At 44.1% G+C, this 15359-nt stretch overlaps 2 protein-coding genes across 2 annotated transcripts in view; one reads left to right on the top strand and one right to left on the bottom strand.

Annotated features, from left to right (window-relative positions):
- Positions 1–5475: 5475 nt before the first annotated feature.
- Positions 5476–12920, bottom strand: PEX13 (peroxisomal biogenesis factor 13). Its single transcript, XM_068409622.1, has 4 exons — positions 12801–12920; positions 9960–10657; positions 9383–9508; positions 5476–8851 (listed from the first exon to the last, which is right to left on the bottom strand). The coding sequence occupies exons 1-4, from the start codon at positions 12872–12874 to the stop codon at positions 8556–8558; spliced, it is 1194 nt and encodes a 397-aa protein (XP_068265723.1). The 5' UTR covers positions 12875–12920; the 3' UTR covers positions 5476–8555.
- A 138-nt stretch (positions 12921–13058) lies between these two features.
- Positions 13059–15359, top strand: part of PUS10 (pseudouridine synthase 10) — a 33121-nt gene continuing 30820 nt past the window's right edge. The window contains exons 1-2 of the mRNA XM_068409420.1: positions 13059–13118; positions 15130–15266. Of these exons, the coding sequence (XP_068265521.1) occupies positions 15141–15266 (126 nt within the window). The 5' untranslated portion in view covers positions 13059–13118; positions 15130–15140. The remainder of the gene's footprint in view (positions 13119–15129; positions 15267–15359) is intronic.

The following is a 15359-nucleotide window of genomic DNA, read 5'->3' as shown; positions in this document are numbered from 1 at the left end:
AACCAACTCAAAAGCAGCAGGCACCACCTAATTCCTTCGAGTTGTCTGTTTCCAGGAGGGATTCACCCCACTAAGCCCTCCAGTACAAAAAAAGCCTCCTGCAGACTCAGAATAAACAGCCTAAGCTACAGAGGGACATTGTAATTTAAATTTACTTACCTTCAAATACACTCCTCTGTTCCTCCAAACTTCCTACTGCTCAATTTTGGTCTCCTCTTGCTCTGCCTATGCGTTTTGCACACCTGACCTCCATTATATAGGAGCCAACCCAGGACACCCAGCTAAGGGCAATCAATAGTACTTTGAGTCAGGAAACACAACACCTGGATGTCTTTCAGCTCTCCTCCTGAAGACCTGACTTTTGAGTTGTCCTAAGGCACTCATAGCTCCTGATTAGCTGGGATTATCAGGGCAAAGAAACTTTGTTCCTCCAGCAACACCAGAACAAAGCATACAAGGACAGCAGTGAACACATTAAAAATGCAGTTCTCCTAATTTGAAAAAAAAAGTGTTATATTTAGGGGTTTTTTTCTTTTTCCAAATGAATTTTATGTTATAGCACTAGGGAACACAGCAGAAGTTCAAAGTACTGTTTTAGCATATGCTGGGAGAAAAGGGCAAGCATTAATCAAGACTCTCATATTTGAGTAACGCACAGCCAAAGAGCTTAGTAAGGACTCATATTTGGAAAGCACTTTGGACCTTTTCCAAAGTACCTTATACAGATCACATAAATAACAGAACTTTAAAGTCACATACAGAATTTTGACTTATAAAGCAAGAATTATACGGAATTTCAGAGAAAATACACTTAGATGGTAGCATACTTAACTGATTACTTGTTACTAAAACTATATTACACGTAGATGTTTCTCTTGCATCACCCTCTTTCCATGCAGCTAAAAGAAAAGATGCTTAAGATATAGAAAATAGCACTGATTTTGTTTCTGACTCTAGAAACTATTCCAGCACTTCGTTTTGTTGGTAGAAACCGAAATCACAATAGAGGTGACTGCAAGCTCTTCATCCTCTCAAAAGTGCAACTGAATGAAACCATTAGAAAGAAAAAACTCAGAACCCACCAAAAGAATTCTTAGGTTTCGTATATTCATGAGATTTAAAAAATTTAAAAAAAGCCACAAACACAACACAGAAGACAAGTCCAACAGGAAAAAGTCATAACATTTTAGCAATTCTATCTAAATGAAATCTATTGCAAAGTGTGCCAAATAACCAGTCTTAAAGGACAAAGATCCTTCAAGGACAATATGAGCCCAAACTTTCCATCTAAGACTCAGCCCCTGAGTCCTCAGCCCTCATCCCGATGGCACTGAGTGGTGTCACTGTGGTAATTCTAAGGTGGAGACATCTCGCTGTCAGTGCACAGACAGATGCCAGTATCAACTATATTTAAGCCACTGAATATCTACCGTATCTGCTGTATGAAAAGAAATAACTGGGCCAGAACAGATAAGCACCAGTGGTAAACCTGAGTGGTTATAAAATATGAAGCCGACTTCTTGTGCTAACTTGTATGCGTGTAGCAGTTGGTTTAAAAATATGTTTGAATAAATGATGGAGTATTAGAATCCTCTGGTCTTGTGCCATAAAATAAGCTTAATGAAAGTAAAATTACTAGCAATGTCAATATTGCATAAATCACTATCTTAAGGACTGGTTCTATGATATGATTATACAGGGTAATCAAAGAAAGAAAGAAAGAAAAGCATTTATTTTGCAATAGTTAAGAGTCTATAATTTAAAGGAACAAAATACAGTGTATTTTGACTGCTGTGCTGGTAACAAGTTTATGTACACGTCAGCACTGTGGAACATGAAGCAACCTGACCATGAAGAGATGACAGGTACTCTAAAACGTAGTGACATGTTCAGAGGAGATGACGCCTTTGCCTCTCAACTATTTTTTTATTCCCTATTCTGTACATTAAAATACAGTTTTATATGCGTTTATTACTGCAAAGATAAATGAAGAAGCATACTTAATTACAAGCATACAGAAGTAAGTCTTTTTATTTCTATTGTGGAAAGAGCATGGGATTCCTTTGTGGCTTTATACATGATATTTAACAGTGGCCTTTTTCTCCTTTAGGAAATCCTGTCGGAAGTGTAGTTAAAGACACATGCAAGATTCTCTCTCATGCAGGATTCTCTCTCATGCAGGATTCTCTCTCATGCAAGAACAGCGCACTCCGTAAGAAGAGCAACATAAAGCCTGTAATAAATCATATTGTTAAGAGAGATAAGGCAATTTCTACAGATTCTCTCCAGTTTGTTACTGCAAGTAAAGCTCAAGTTAACCCTTTTGTCAGCTATGGAAATTGGAGGGAAAAAAGTTTCAGAATTATTTAATTCTGACCAACTCATTGGATACGCGCAATACAAAAAGATATGTGACAATAGGAATTTTTATTAATACTTAGAATTCTAAATTAAGTGGTGCAAAAGATTCCCAACACTTTAATATTTCATCAAACTGGCATGAGTTAAATAAAGAGGTAATTCATTGCGCAGGAAGTTGATTTACATTATGAAAACACACTGCCTCATTTCAGACTGATTTATTTTTTTATTTGAAGCAAAGAATCAATCTAAAAACGAAGAATTACCACCCCCTTGACATGCATGACCTGCAGGAAGGTAAAGATGGTGGGATGGGCATGAGGTTTCATGCAGAACCCTTGAATGCAACGAAGTGATGGTGCAGAATGAGGTAGGGGAGAGAAATAACATCAACTTTGATTGTAGTTCGCCCACAAACCAGTCAAAATAAAAATTAAAATCAGGTATTTGAATAAAAAAAATAAAAACTGATCCCAGTTTTTGGGGCAAGATCCTACAAGTGTAACCAGCCTCCTCATGCAATCCAGCGCTGGTGGGACCCGCCCTCAGGAGCGGGGAGCTCCGCCAGCCGACCGAGAAGCCCCCGCAGCTGTCAGGCTCCCTTCCCCGGTCACAGGCGCGGAGGGGCTGGAAGGGAAACCAGCGCCGGCGCTCCCGGGAGGGCAGGAGGCTCTCCCGGCTTCCCCCAGGGCAGGGGTTACCTGGCGGGCTCCCAGGCGAGGGGTCGGCGGGCGCGGGGCAAAGCGGCGCGGCGGGACGGGCACCGGCTCCTCCTCAAGGCACAGCGGCCGCTGGGGCAGGCAGCGGGACGGCGGCGCCGCGCCCTGAGGGGACGAGCGCCGTGTCGGGCGGAGCGGAGCCCGGACGCAGCACCAGCACGGCCGCTCCCGCTGAGGACCTCGGCAGAGCCTCCCCGGGGCTCCTCAGCGCGGCGGGACCCGCGGGCCGCCCCCGTCCCCACCTGCCGTGCCCGGAGCGCGGGAGGGACACGGGCGCCCTCACACGCCGGCGCCGCCCGGCCCCACCCTCTCGGGGCAGCGGGAGCGCACGGGCAGGGAGCGCCGTGAGGGGAGCGGCAGCCGCCAATCGGCGCCGGGCTGGCGATAAGGCCCCGCCCCCTCCCGCCGGGGACAGCCAATAGGATGGCCGCGGAGGGGGCGGGGGGTGGGAAATGCGGCCGCGCGGGCAGTGTGGGAGCCCCGGCGCGCGCCCGTGTTGCAGCGGCGGCCCCGCCTTGTCGCAGTGCAGCGGCGGCGGCGGCAGCAGCGCCCCCTGCCGCCCCGTGCCCAGCGTCCGGTAGCCTGGCAACGCGGCGCGCGGGCCGGGAAGGCGGGAGCGGCTCTCCCCGCCTCCCCGTGACGTCGCCGTGACGCCAGACTGCGCCTCCGCCTCGTCACGAACCAGTGACGCAACCTGACCTCCGCCCGCCCTTCAGTCCCGAGCGACTGGAGCAACGGAGAGGGGGAAAACTGTTACGTCACGCCTCGCGCTCAAGACCACAAATGACGTCATGCCAACCTCTCCCTAGCTCAGTGCGACGTCACAGCGCCCCTTCCCCTCTGCTACCTGCACCCCCCTCCAGCCCAGCTCAGGCTTTCCCCTGGAACAAGCTCTGACGCCATTTTTCCTGTGAGAACCCACCATCGCATCCCCCCGCGCAGACACGGTGACGCACAGGGGCAGCCCTAGCACGTAGAGCTCTCCTCAGCCAACAAAATAATGCACCAGGGCCGAGAATTAGTCCCGCAATATAAGCACAGCAAATTAATTAAGCAAGAATTGGTGTTAAAGCACTCCATTAAAGACGGCGTTGTGCCCACAAAAAGGCTGACCAAAGATAAGGAGCCTTAATTTAACCTATTCCCTATTCCAACTCTGGAGTAATACAATGAGGACAGAGAATGCAAAAAAAGCACAGAAAAGTTCAGAAAAAGGATTGCACCAATCTAGAAAAGTATATGAAATTTGAATTCTTAACACAGTATGAAAACTTCCTTTGGGTTTCAGTTACAGTAGAAAACACTCCTTATTTCATACCACCCCACAACAATCCGTACAATATGCTAATGCTGAAATATTGCTGTATTATTCCAACACTACTTTATGCCACTATAAATGCAGGCTTGATGCTGTATCAGAGAACCTGCAACACGTTTTTTGAATTAACCTGTGCTGTTAGGCAGAAGTTCAGTCCCTTTTTTTTTTTTAACAGGAAAAAATAATATCAGCATCAGTATTTGAGGAAAAAACCTCTCAGTATCTCAAATTTTACCCATTTGATAGTCTAGAGACTATGCTTGTTCAGTTACCAATAGTTCAAAGGTAGTGGAACTAGCTCTTTGCATTTAAAGCATTTTCATTTCTAAAACAAAAAAATCTGTAAAGATCCCCTTTGACAGCATAAATAAGCAGTGTCATTCCCTTCAGACTTACAATTTTGTGACTACTGCGAATTTTAGGGACTTTAGTATCTCAAAGTAGCATTAAAAACTGCAGATACGAAAGGGGTGCCTCGCATTGACATCATGCCTATGTTACTACTAAAACCGGTTATACGAGTACATTTGTTTCAAGAAGAGATTATCCAGCTGCTCAAAGGCTGTGTTCGGTATTTCCACAGAATCCGGGGGACAGATTTATCATCCCAAACCTGCTGCAAATCGGTCTGTAGAAGAACCGGTCCCAGGACGCAAGGGTGAAAAACAAAGAGTGTATTACTACCTGCAGACACACGCAATTACTACCTGCCAGTACAAGCCAAAAATGTTGGCCAATGGCCAACACGTGGCTGCACCTGCATGGATAAAAAAAAACTGGAAGGAGCTACTTAAAAACATACGCTTTCGTGTTATGTTTTGTAAAATAAGTGCAGTTCTGCTACTGTTGTGGACAAGAGCGTTTCTACAACGGCATCAAGAAAATCACTGTGTTGGTTTTTGAATTTGTACCTCTTCTGGAAAACTTTGATTGCAAACAGATCAGATTTATAACAAACTGTATTTTCTTGGTATTTACCTGACTAGCAAATTTCACCAAGATCGCCAAATAAGTCAGAACAATCTTACTAGCTCAGTTGCAGTCTAGCTCCAAGAGAAGGAAGAGGCTTTGAACCTGTGCAAAAGCAGCGGACAATTTTATTAAGTTCTACTAGACAATAAGAGTATTTTTAGTTTATTATTCAGAAACCTGAATGTGTGCACGTTGACGTACCGCTAGCACCCAGAGAACCAGTCGAAACTGGCATCTGCCGTTAGTTCAGACAGTATTCAAGCATAAAATGGCTGGTATACTGAACAGTGTCAATAAGATTAAAGGAAGATTAAACTAAAGCCTCATATAAGCAAATGTCATAGGTCTGTTACAGACTTCTAGGTCTGCTACAATTACATAAATAATTCCAAAGAATAACATAAAGGTAACTTAGTAGGTACAGATCTTAAAATAAGAGTCAATTGCCTAATGCATATGTTTAGCAATATTTCAACAGCATCTCTTTTCGGATCTCTTCTACATACTCCTGTTGTAGCCACACCTGCTCCTTTTAGTCTTCTCACCTTTCTAAAGTTGTGCAAGTCTTGAGCAGCCTGTCAACCAGCCTCCCTCTTTCAATCAGCATTCACTGAGATGTTTTTTTCTGTAGCCTGACGCATGAGCAGAAACACAGACAATGACATTTTAGGACTCACATTTTTTCCTGACGCTAGTTTGTGCATTTAAAAAAAAAAAAAAAATCTAAATCTTAAAGCACAGTAAATATTTTACTTCAATGAATTTTAACACCCTTCTGCAATCAGTAAAATTAATCGTGAGTTAAATAACTTATTTCCTCAGAGCCTTCTTTTCCCATTAATCACAAGATTGAAAGAATCAAAATTCTTGTCAAGATTTAGCAGACAGTTATCAGTAGCCTAAGTCAAACTACTATGAAAACAAGTCAGTTAAGTTATTAATAACCTATCTTCCTACTAAAATAATTGTTTTCAAAATAGTATGACCTGAAAGTGAAATTAAACTCATCTTTCTAAAAATTAGTAAGATTTAAAGATTCTAACATACATCATGGTACTGTCTTCCCAACTTGGTCTGAGCAGGAAAACAGAAGTCTACTTGAATGGATACTCTACAAAAAGTTTGGGGTTGATTTATTCATTTATTTAAAACACCCTTCCTCTGATTGAAATCCTTCACTGACACAAGAGAGGCTGTCAGTCCATTAATTAAACCTCACAACAGTAAATTAATTCCCTCCCGGAATACATACTGTAAGCAGAACTGTACACTTGATACCCGCCCCCCTTTTTTCCTCTATATATTTTATATTTCAGGATTGTTTGCTATTTTTATTCCAACCACAGATGTCATTTCCAAATATAGATAGTTTTCTTCAATGCCCTGGTACACAGGGAAATGTCTCAGGAACATGTTCTGTTTTAAACCTAGTTTCAAGTTTCTCATTTGCCCTTTAACTACTCTTTCCTTTTCCTCTGCACTTGAAGATGTAACAATCTAGTAAAAATGATTCTTCACACCATCTCCCAATACCTGAGCACAGCCACTTAAATTCTTGCTCCAATTATCAACAACAGGCATTCAGAGATTACTTTAAAACCCAAGGTTCCAGCATAATATCTGTCTTTTCAGCCACTCTACCTCAATAAAACTGGGCTCACTTCAATTTTCCTGTCAAGAGTTTTGTTGTGGTGAACAGAATTCTAAGAACTCAAGGCCAGCAAATGCAATTCAAGTATAAATACTGAAAGCTTTGCTAACACATAATCGGTGTTGAAGATCTCTGTAGAAACAGTCAAACTGAAACTACTGGTTCAATTAAACAAAGGCTTGTGCCCTACTTTTAGTAATACTTTTGAGTACCTTTAAAAGAAAAAAGAAAAGCTATTTTAATGATTAAGACAAGCTTCAGTTATTTTATCGATTGCTCTAACCTTCAGAAGCTCAACATGTTATACATATATACTACAAGGAAAAAAGTTTTAATTATCTTTGCTTCATTAAAAAAAAAAACCAAAACCCGTATTTCAGTACAGAATTCTCAAACACCTGTATGAAGAAAATACTAAATACTTTGAACAGCCTTAACGGCTTTTGATAAACCAGAGCCCTCAAATTTTATGGGCAGATGCAAAATTTACCACCTGAAAGGCAGCATAAAGAGCTAACTCCAAGATCTTAGCTAACTGAGACAATTAAGCAAGAAATGTTACTTTTTCTTTGCCACTCGAGTTACATTAAAACTTCCCCCAACCCAATGCTTTTCTACTGCACTAAAAGGCAGCATAGATATTTTGACGTTCATATAAAACCAATAAAGAACAGAAATAAGTTGAGATGCAGATGGTAGTTGATTGACTATTGATAGGCAGTTAACAGGCTACAACACAAAATGGCTAGGAGAGATGCAAAATTATTTTACCACAGAAGGGAATAACAATTAATAAGTGTGCTGGAAAGTGCCCAACTGCAGGACACCCTTTATTTTAATGTTATTTTAATAAACAAAAGAGAACTGGTCAGAACCGCTGCTGAAGCCTCACTGCTCTTCCTTTGTTAACTGTGTTTCTCTCCCCTTGAGATCTCAAGTCCCTTTTTTATAAGAGCTAAGGTCTTTATGACAGGAGCCCTACTTCTTAAGAAAAGCAAACAACTTCGAACTTCTAACGATTCAATTGTGTCACCTAAATCTCTTGCAATTCTCCTTCCTTTCAGGGGGAAACAATGCACTATATTTTACGGTCCTCAGCATCCAGTTTTGGAGGACATCTTACAGAAATCTATCTTTCCTTTGCACATCTATTGAAAAGGCCTCTTGTCAAGCCGACATTCCAATGAAGACCAGATGTTAATCTCCAGATTTCACTACTAGTTTCTCTCCTCCACAAGAACAGGCCAGCAGTCCCTATTTTTTTTATGTTTGCTTTGTTATAAATGCCTCAATTCTCCTCGTCTCAAGATCTCAGAGCTGCTGCCAGATGGTTGGGTACAGTCACTAATGTACAGCCTTAGGTGAGTCAAAATAAATACTACAAATTTGAGCAATCGTTTCTCCATCCCTTCACCAGTCAGTAGCAGCAATAACTGGTACAGACTCATCAGTGTTCCGCTACAACACACATTTTCAACAAACCCTAAATTTTATCAATAAAGCACAGTTCAGTTGCTTTGTTGATGAAAGTGTATTAGAGTTCCTGTTTCTCTCCACTAACCACAGTGGAGTCAGACGCAACAGGAACTTTATTACTTTCAGCAAAGACGGAATCAAAAGCAGCTTCCTGCTCCTCTAAAGTCACAGTAGCAGTGGATCCTCTAACAGATGTGCTGGTAAAGGCTGGCCGTTGCTCTGTAATCCTTTCACGGTCCACTGTTTTCCTACCTCTTCTTTTGCCCAGGATTTTGATGTAATTAGCTGGCACAAGTCCTGTTGTTTGGCCATCGTAACTAGCCAAAAGCCAACCACGGATTTTGGGTTGTTGTTCTGAAGAAGAAAATGGAAACGCGTCAAGTTACAAAACAATTCAAAACATATTGCAGTTGAGGCACAAATACACCAGAAGGTAGATGACATAATAGCTCATCATGGAGAGAAAATAACTCCGTGATAAAAGGCGAATACAAATTCCTTCCCAAGAGAAATGACTAGGATCTGCATTGGTGAGGTGAGCTGAGGAACACTGTGAAGCGCAGGTTGTTCTGAAGTCGATGACACCACCGTACTGCAAACGCCTAGGGATTTTCACAGCTGTGCAGCACATGTGAGGAAAAGGTAACTGCAAGGGTAACCACAAAGCACTCCCTAAGTTTAGGCTGTGTCATCTCTTAGGGAAACTGAACAAAACTACTCAGTAAGTTTTATTACAATGCAAGTAAGAACTTCGGGGAAAAAATCAATGTGGGTGAGGAGCTTGGTCAAATAAGGTGGGTGTTTTTTCTGTTTTCACTTTCAGACTCTAACAATATAGCTTACTTCACATGTGATTAGAAAATAAATACAAAATTCAGAGTTTACCTTTGGGTGCTAATTTTAGCATGTCACCAGCACGGAAAGAAATTTCTTCTTCTGAGAGAGCACTGAAATCATATTCTGCTCTTCCAACTACATGATCATCTTCTCCACTCGCCCAGTTACTAGATACTGTTTCCAAAAAGAAATTAAAAGTTTATCTGCTTTGAATTATAAAGTTTTGTATTTTTTTTAAAGGAAAATGAAGAAAACACTTTAACTTCCTTGCTAAAACTCTTCCAATAGAGAACTGACAGGAGTAACAAACAAAGCATGATTTGTTGAGTCAATCCAACCAATACTTCTCCTCCCACCCAACTGCCACATCTAATAGGAAACAAATAGAAAGGAACCATGGTTTTGGAATCACACAAAGCTTACCATGAAACTGTGTCTGAACTCAACAGCATGCTATTTAAACAGGCTGGTACTTGTATCACATACCTAAAGTTCAGTATTGTACTCCAGTATCTATTAACTTCTATTACTGTAGTATAAGATTAATCATGTGATTATCACATACATGTGATAACAAAAGGAACAATATATGCTGCACTTCCCTTGTGCTGCAGATCATCTTTACCTGTTTCTTCGTCACTGTATGTAGAAAGCAGTTTCCAAATCAGATAGGGACCTCCCATGATAACAGCAAAGAACAGGAAAATGGGCCAGGATTTTGCAGAGTTAGCCGCCTTGTCTTCGAGGCCAACGCGAGCTACTGTCCCCTCACTTTCAGCCCACAAATCCTCATTCTCGGAGCTCTTCCGCAGACCTAGTAATCGTTGTAGACGTTGGTAGAGGTATCTTATAGTTCTCACCAAAGCGAAAGCTGAAAATACTTTTGTGAAGTGTACTTTGAGGCGGGAGAAGTGGTTGGCTACATCCAACACAGCTCTGAAACTGTTGTACACAGCTGAAAAGGTAGCATCCATCATCATGCTGACTGAGGCAAACGCATGCACAATACTTTCAATGGACTGAAATGCACCTCTGCTGCTCTCTTCAGCCTGCTGAACAAACCTGCTGGGAGGAATATCATCTGTGCGAAAGCGGTTATAACCCAAACCACCATATCCGTAACTGTAAGGACTATAGCTTCCATAAAAAGAGGTTCCATATGAACCATAGCCTGGAGAAAAAGAACTGCTGTATGCTGGCCTGAAAGCACTCAGGCTACTGCTTCCCGTTTGCTGTGATGGTCTTGGCAAAATAGGTGGAGGTATTCGTGCAACTGTGGGCTGCCCAGGCCTGGTCAGCAGGTTGTCACTCAAGTCAGCAGACCTAAACAAATTCAGACAAGCAAGATCAGTACTCAAAATAAGTTTATATTTTTATTTCCCCAGAGTTCTTAGCTAACTATATAAATATGACAGTGCATTTCAGTAGTGCTAGGATAGCCAAACATTCAGTATATTGCACAACGTTTGTGGGAAGCAAAAATTCTAGTCAGGAAATACAGGTCTTCCAGGGGAAAAAAACCATAATGAGATATTCCATGTAAACGTGGAACTGCAGCATATCTGAAACATACACATTGATAAACTTTCAGTCTATTTATTGCATTCACTAAGAAAGCATGAAGTGCTACATCTAAATCCATCAAACATGATGCTGTAACACCTAGGTCATTTTTCTTCACACAAAAGCCTCTCATATGCACTACCGAGAATATTTATGAACTTTTCAATCTGAAAGCTTTCTTTCCAATACTTGTTCTCAGCTCTTCTATACAATGCACCAATGATACAGCAGGAAGGAAATCTGAGAGCTCCTTTGAATCCACCCTTAGAGAAAAGGGTGGTGTTGCCTCATTGAGAATCCAAGTAATTATACAACACCACATGCAAGGGCTTTGTGTCCCCCAATTTCCCCCTCTACCCAAACTATCTAACTACCTTTACGTAGCATGTCAAGGGATTGAATCTAGTACTGTTAATTGTTGGCAGGAAGAGGTATTATGAGTCAATTATTTGTTTTTAATTTATTAAACTTTTATTCCTTTGTATGCCTGTGAGTTTTAAGTAATTTTATCTATGCCCTTTGTAATAAGACTCTGCAAGTACTAGACTGGTGTTTGAATTCTGTCAAGCAGCTGTCCAACTTCTGCTGTTTCATTAAAAAGCTAATCACATATTATCATGCTAAAAGTCAATCATTTGGGTCATTTCCCATGTTTACTGCCTCATCCCTTGACTTCCCACTTCTGTAGTCCATTAAATTCACAGGAAGAAACCAGAAGTAGGAAAGTCAAGTTTGAATTGCTATGGAGCTGCTTCTTTCTGCACTGCTTTCAGTGTGAAGCATGCTTGCTATGTTATTTCTGTATAAGGCAGGGAACAGCTTCCTCTCAGCAAAACTTACATGTTTCCACAGCAAAGAAAAATATTTATATCTTTACACTGTTTGGTTTTTCCATCATAGACTTTAACACTCTTAGCAGTTAAAAGCAGAAGCAAAAATAAATTATTATCATGGAACACAGAGGTACTGCAACTTATGAAGTCACACTACATTCCCCTCCCCAACCGTCAACTTAAGATGCCTCACTTTAAAGCTGCTCGAAGCAATTTGAAATGAGCTAGATAACCCCACCAAGAAATATTAACATCAAATTTCTCGCTCAGCAAGCTTTAGCTCGCAGTGAGAGCGGCAACGCTTCTGTTGAACGTTTAGTCTTGGGCTAACCTTTTGCCCAGTTTCAGCTCACCCTAATCGCAATCGCTAGCACCAAATGAAAAACAAGACTGATCTCCAACCGCCAAGCTTTCCTTGACTTCTGATAAAAACAAAGGAGTTCACAAACACTTTCTGTAAAACATCTTTCTTCGTGAGCAGGTTGGATATTCTGGAAAAGCTCACATTCCCGGGTGAACACACCTGAGACAGACATACACATGCATCTTTTACATCTCCTGGGGATGACACACAGCTTCTCCACTCCTACAGAGGCACCCACGCTCACACAGGTATATAATCCCCAGGAATGGACACCTGCACTCTGCCCACTCGCGGCAACGCGCACAGCTTTACCTTCACCCCATTAAACATGCAGCTTTCGTAGGGTTTGAGACCAGTACCTTTGAGGAGCCTCTCACTCCCTCTTGCCCCTGAGAAGGGGACGCCACCAGTGACCCCCTCCCCTCCTGGCACACAACCCCTCAACAAAGCAGGGCAAACGACCCCAAACCACCCCAGCAGATAACCCACCCTCCTGGGCCACCCAAACGGACAAACCCCCTCCAGCTCCGAGCAGCCAGCAGGTCGCGGAGGCCCTGCCCGGCTGGGCCCGACCTTTGAGCTCCCCTCAGGGGAGCAGGCCAAGGCGGGAGGCCCGAGGGCGGGAGGCGCAGCCGCTCTGAGGGGGCGAACACCCGCCACAGCCAGGGGAGACGCGGGGTGGGGGGGAGTCGGCGCCCGCACTCACTGGAAGGCCGGCGCCACGGTGCCCGCCAGCCGCCGGTTCTCCCAGGGCTTGGGAGGCGGCGGCTGCGACGCCATCTCCGCCTCGCTGCGGGCCGCGCTCTGACCCCCGGCCCGGCCCGGCCCGCCGCGCTCCTCCGCCCGCCCACCGGCAGACGCGACGCGGGAGCGCCGAGCTATTCACCGGCCGCCGTTCGGGCGGGGCTTCCCGCCGCGCTGGCCCATCGATGCGCTCCGCCTCGCCGCTGCGCAAGCCTGTGCCGCCCGGGAAGGCGGGAAGGGAGGGGCGCGAGGCCCCGCGTGGAGCGAGGAGCGCCCTGAGGTGATCGCTGCTCCCCGGGCAGCGCGGCGGGGCGGGCGGGGGGGCGATGGCGGCCCGCAGCCCCTCTGCGGCGCCTCCGGCCTCCTGCGGAAGGGCGGCCCTGTGCTGAGCGGTCCCCATTCCCCCCCCCGGCTCAGTTCACCCCACGCGGGGCTCCCCTCAGTGCGGGGGGGCTGTCACGGTGCTCACGGTCGGGGCGAGCGCTCGTGTCGGGGGGGGGGGTTATGGGGCTCCCTCCCCTCCCGGAGACCTGAGGGGCCGGACCGGGAGCGGGGGGTGCTGAGCTCCCCCGGCGCGGCTGGGCTGGGCCGGGCCGGGCAGGGCTGGCCTTGTCGCGATTGTCGCGGGGGCTGCGGTGCGGCTCCGGGGGTCGCGTCCCGGGGGTCGGCGGGCGAACCGGCTCCGTGGAGGCCGGTGCTGCCATCCCGGGCGGGCTGCGGGCGTTCGGCGCCGTGGAACCGCCCTTAGATCCGCCCGTGGAAGCTTCTTAAGGAGCTTCTCGGTGTTTCTTTTTCTTCAGTCCCTTGATTCAGACGGTGGTAGCGTGAAAAATTATTGTGGGAATATAATTAAGTCTCATGATGCTGAATCGAGCTAACAGTTACCTAAAAGTACGTTCGTTTTGTTCTTTTCAAAAGCAGATTTGACGTTTTCTAAATAGTCCTTGGTTCTTACAGCTCACCAGAAAGAATCCAAATCCAGGAGAGACTATATTAGTTGAATTAATAACTTTTCCCATGCTGTGAAGGTTTTGCATGGCTGAAGTATTTCTGTGCAAGGTGCTCCTGAGTAGGGCAGGACATTGGAGGTGTGACAGGCTGGCTGGCATGGAGAACGCCAGCGTATCCTGCCCCTACGCTGCCCCTTGCAATACAAAAACTAGGGGCATATCAAATATTGCTCACGGGAGCTAAGCCCAAAGCAAAATCCGGTGGTTCATCTGTCAGTAGGTAGTGTGGAATTCCATGTAGGAAATCCTTGCCGAAGGATGTAGAGGCAAAAGAACTTCAAAGAGACACTGGAGTAGGATTGGAGGAAAGATCTGTTAAGGTTTACCAACAGGCCAACCATACCAGGTCAAAGAAATCCCCCAAACCAGAAATAACCAGAAGGCAGAGAGGTACATGCCCTGCATACACATTTTTTTCCTGTGGCATGTGTTTATCTCCACGTTGGTTGACAGTAGACTAATTGAACCTTTGGTCTGAACAACTGTGGTTATTCTTATGTGCCTCCTAAGCTTTCCTAGATATCCAGTAAGGGTGAGCACCTCACTGGGAAACTCTCTTCCATATTTTTCTAAAAATGCAGGAACTTAAGTTTGCTGAGAGTTCTATCTCATTATTAAATTTTGGCCAAAGAAATGAGTCTGCTCTAAAGTTCTGGGCAGAGACAGCAACAGGAAACCAAATTAGCCATAATCTTTTAGGAAAAAAAGGATTATGAAATCTCTCACAAAAAATGGTAGTCCTGTATTTGAGATGGGAAATAAGAAACTGGAAAAAAATTGAAGGGGCTAATGGATAGAAGAGAATTCCTTTGCCTTTAGGGCTTTGTATGACAAAAGGGGGTGGCATCTAGGAGTTTTTTTACCCTGTGATTTTAACAGATTGATTCTTTACTTGCTACAATTTTAGAAGGAATTTCCATTTTACATTTGGCTTAGTATGTCTTGGCTCCACCTGTCTTCTCCATTCAGTAAAGAATAACACGTCACATAGTGCACTTTATCAAAGATAAAACTCTGGGCAAAAGCTCAGAATACCTTTGTTAGAACTCTTGACTTTTCTAGGAAGTACAGAAGCTTTTCCCCGAGTCAGTGGTCTTTTTGGGTTGCCCTTCCAGTTCTACTGTGCCTTTGATCCAAGACAAACACCTATCCTAAACTTTCTCTCGAGGACAAAAAAAAAAATCCAGTGATTCTAAATACGGTGCAGTGAAGTGAGTACTTTTATTGATGAATTACTGAATTATGTTTATTCTAAGCTTTTTTTTTCTTTTTTAATTTTAGAATTATCCAGAATGTCTTCACTAACAGAAAAGGACAGACCAATTGTTCAGCTGTTACTGAACACTGGCACTTGCCCACGATGTATTTTGAGGTTCTGCTGTGTGGGATCACAGACGCTTTATAGATGTCCATACAAGGTTTGTTCTTTGTAGTCATAATTAGAATGTGTGAACATATGAATGCAGTGTTCTTTGCTCTACCCTGGAGGAGAAGGATTTTGTGTTCTTGGG

This window comes from Nyctibius grandis, chromosome 1 (genome assembly GCF_013368605.1).
Source record: "Nyctibius grandis isolate bNycGra1 chromosome 1, bNycGra1.pri, whole genome shotgun sequence".
NCBI classification, from domain to species: Eukaryota; Metazoa; Chordata; class Aves; order Nyctibiiformes; family Nyctibiidae; genus Nyctibius; species Nyctibius grandis.
Note: the sequence above shows the minus strand (reverse complement) of the source record. Positions and strands in the feature narration are given on the sequence as shown.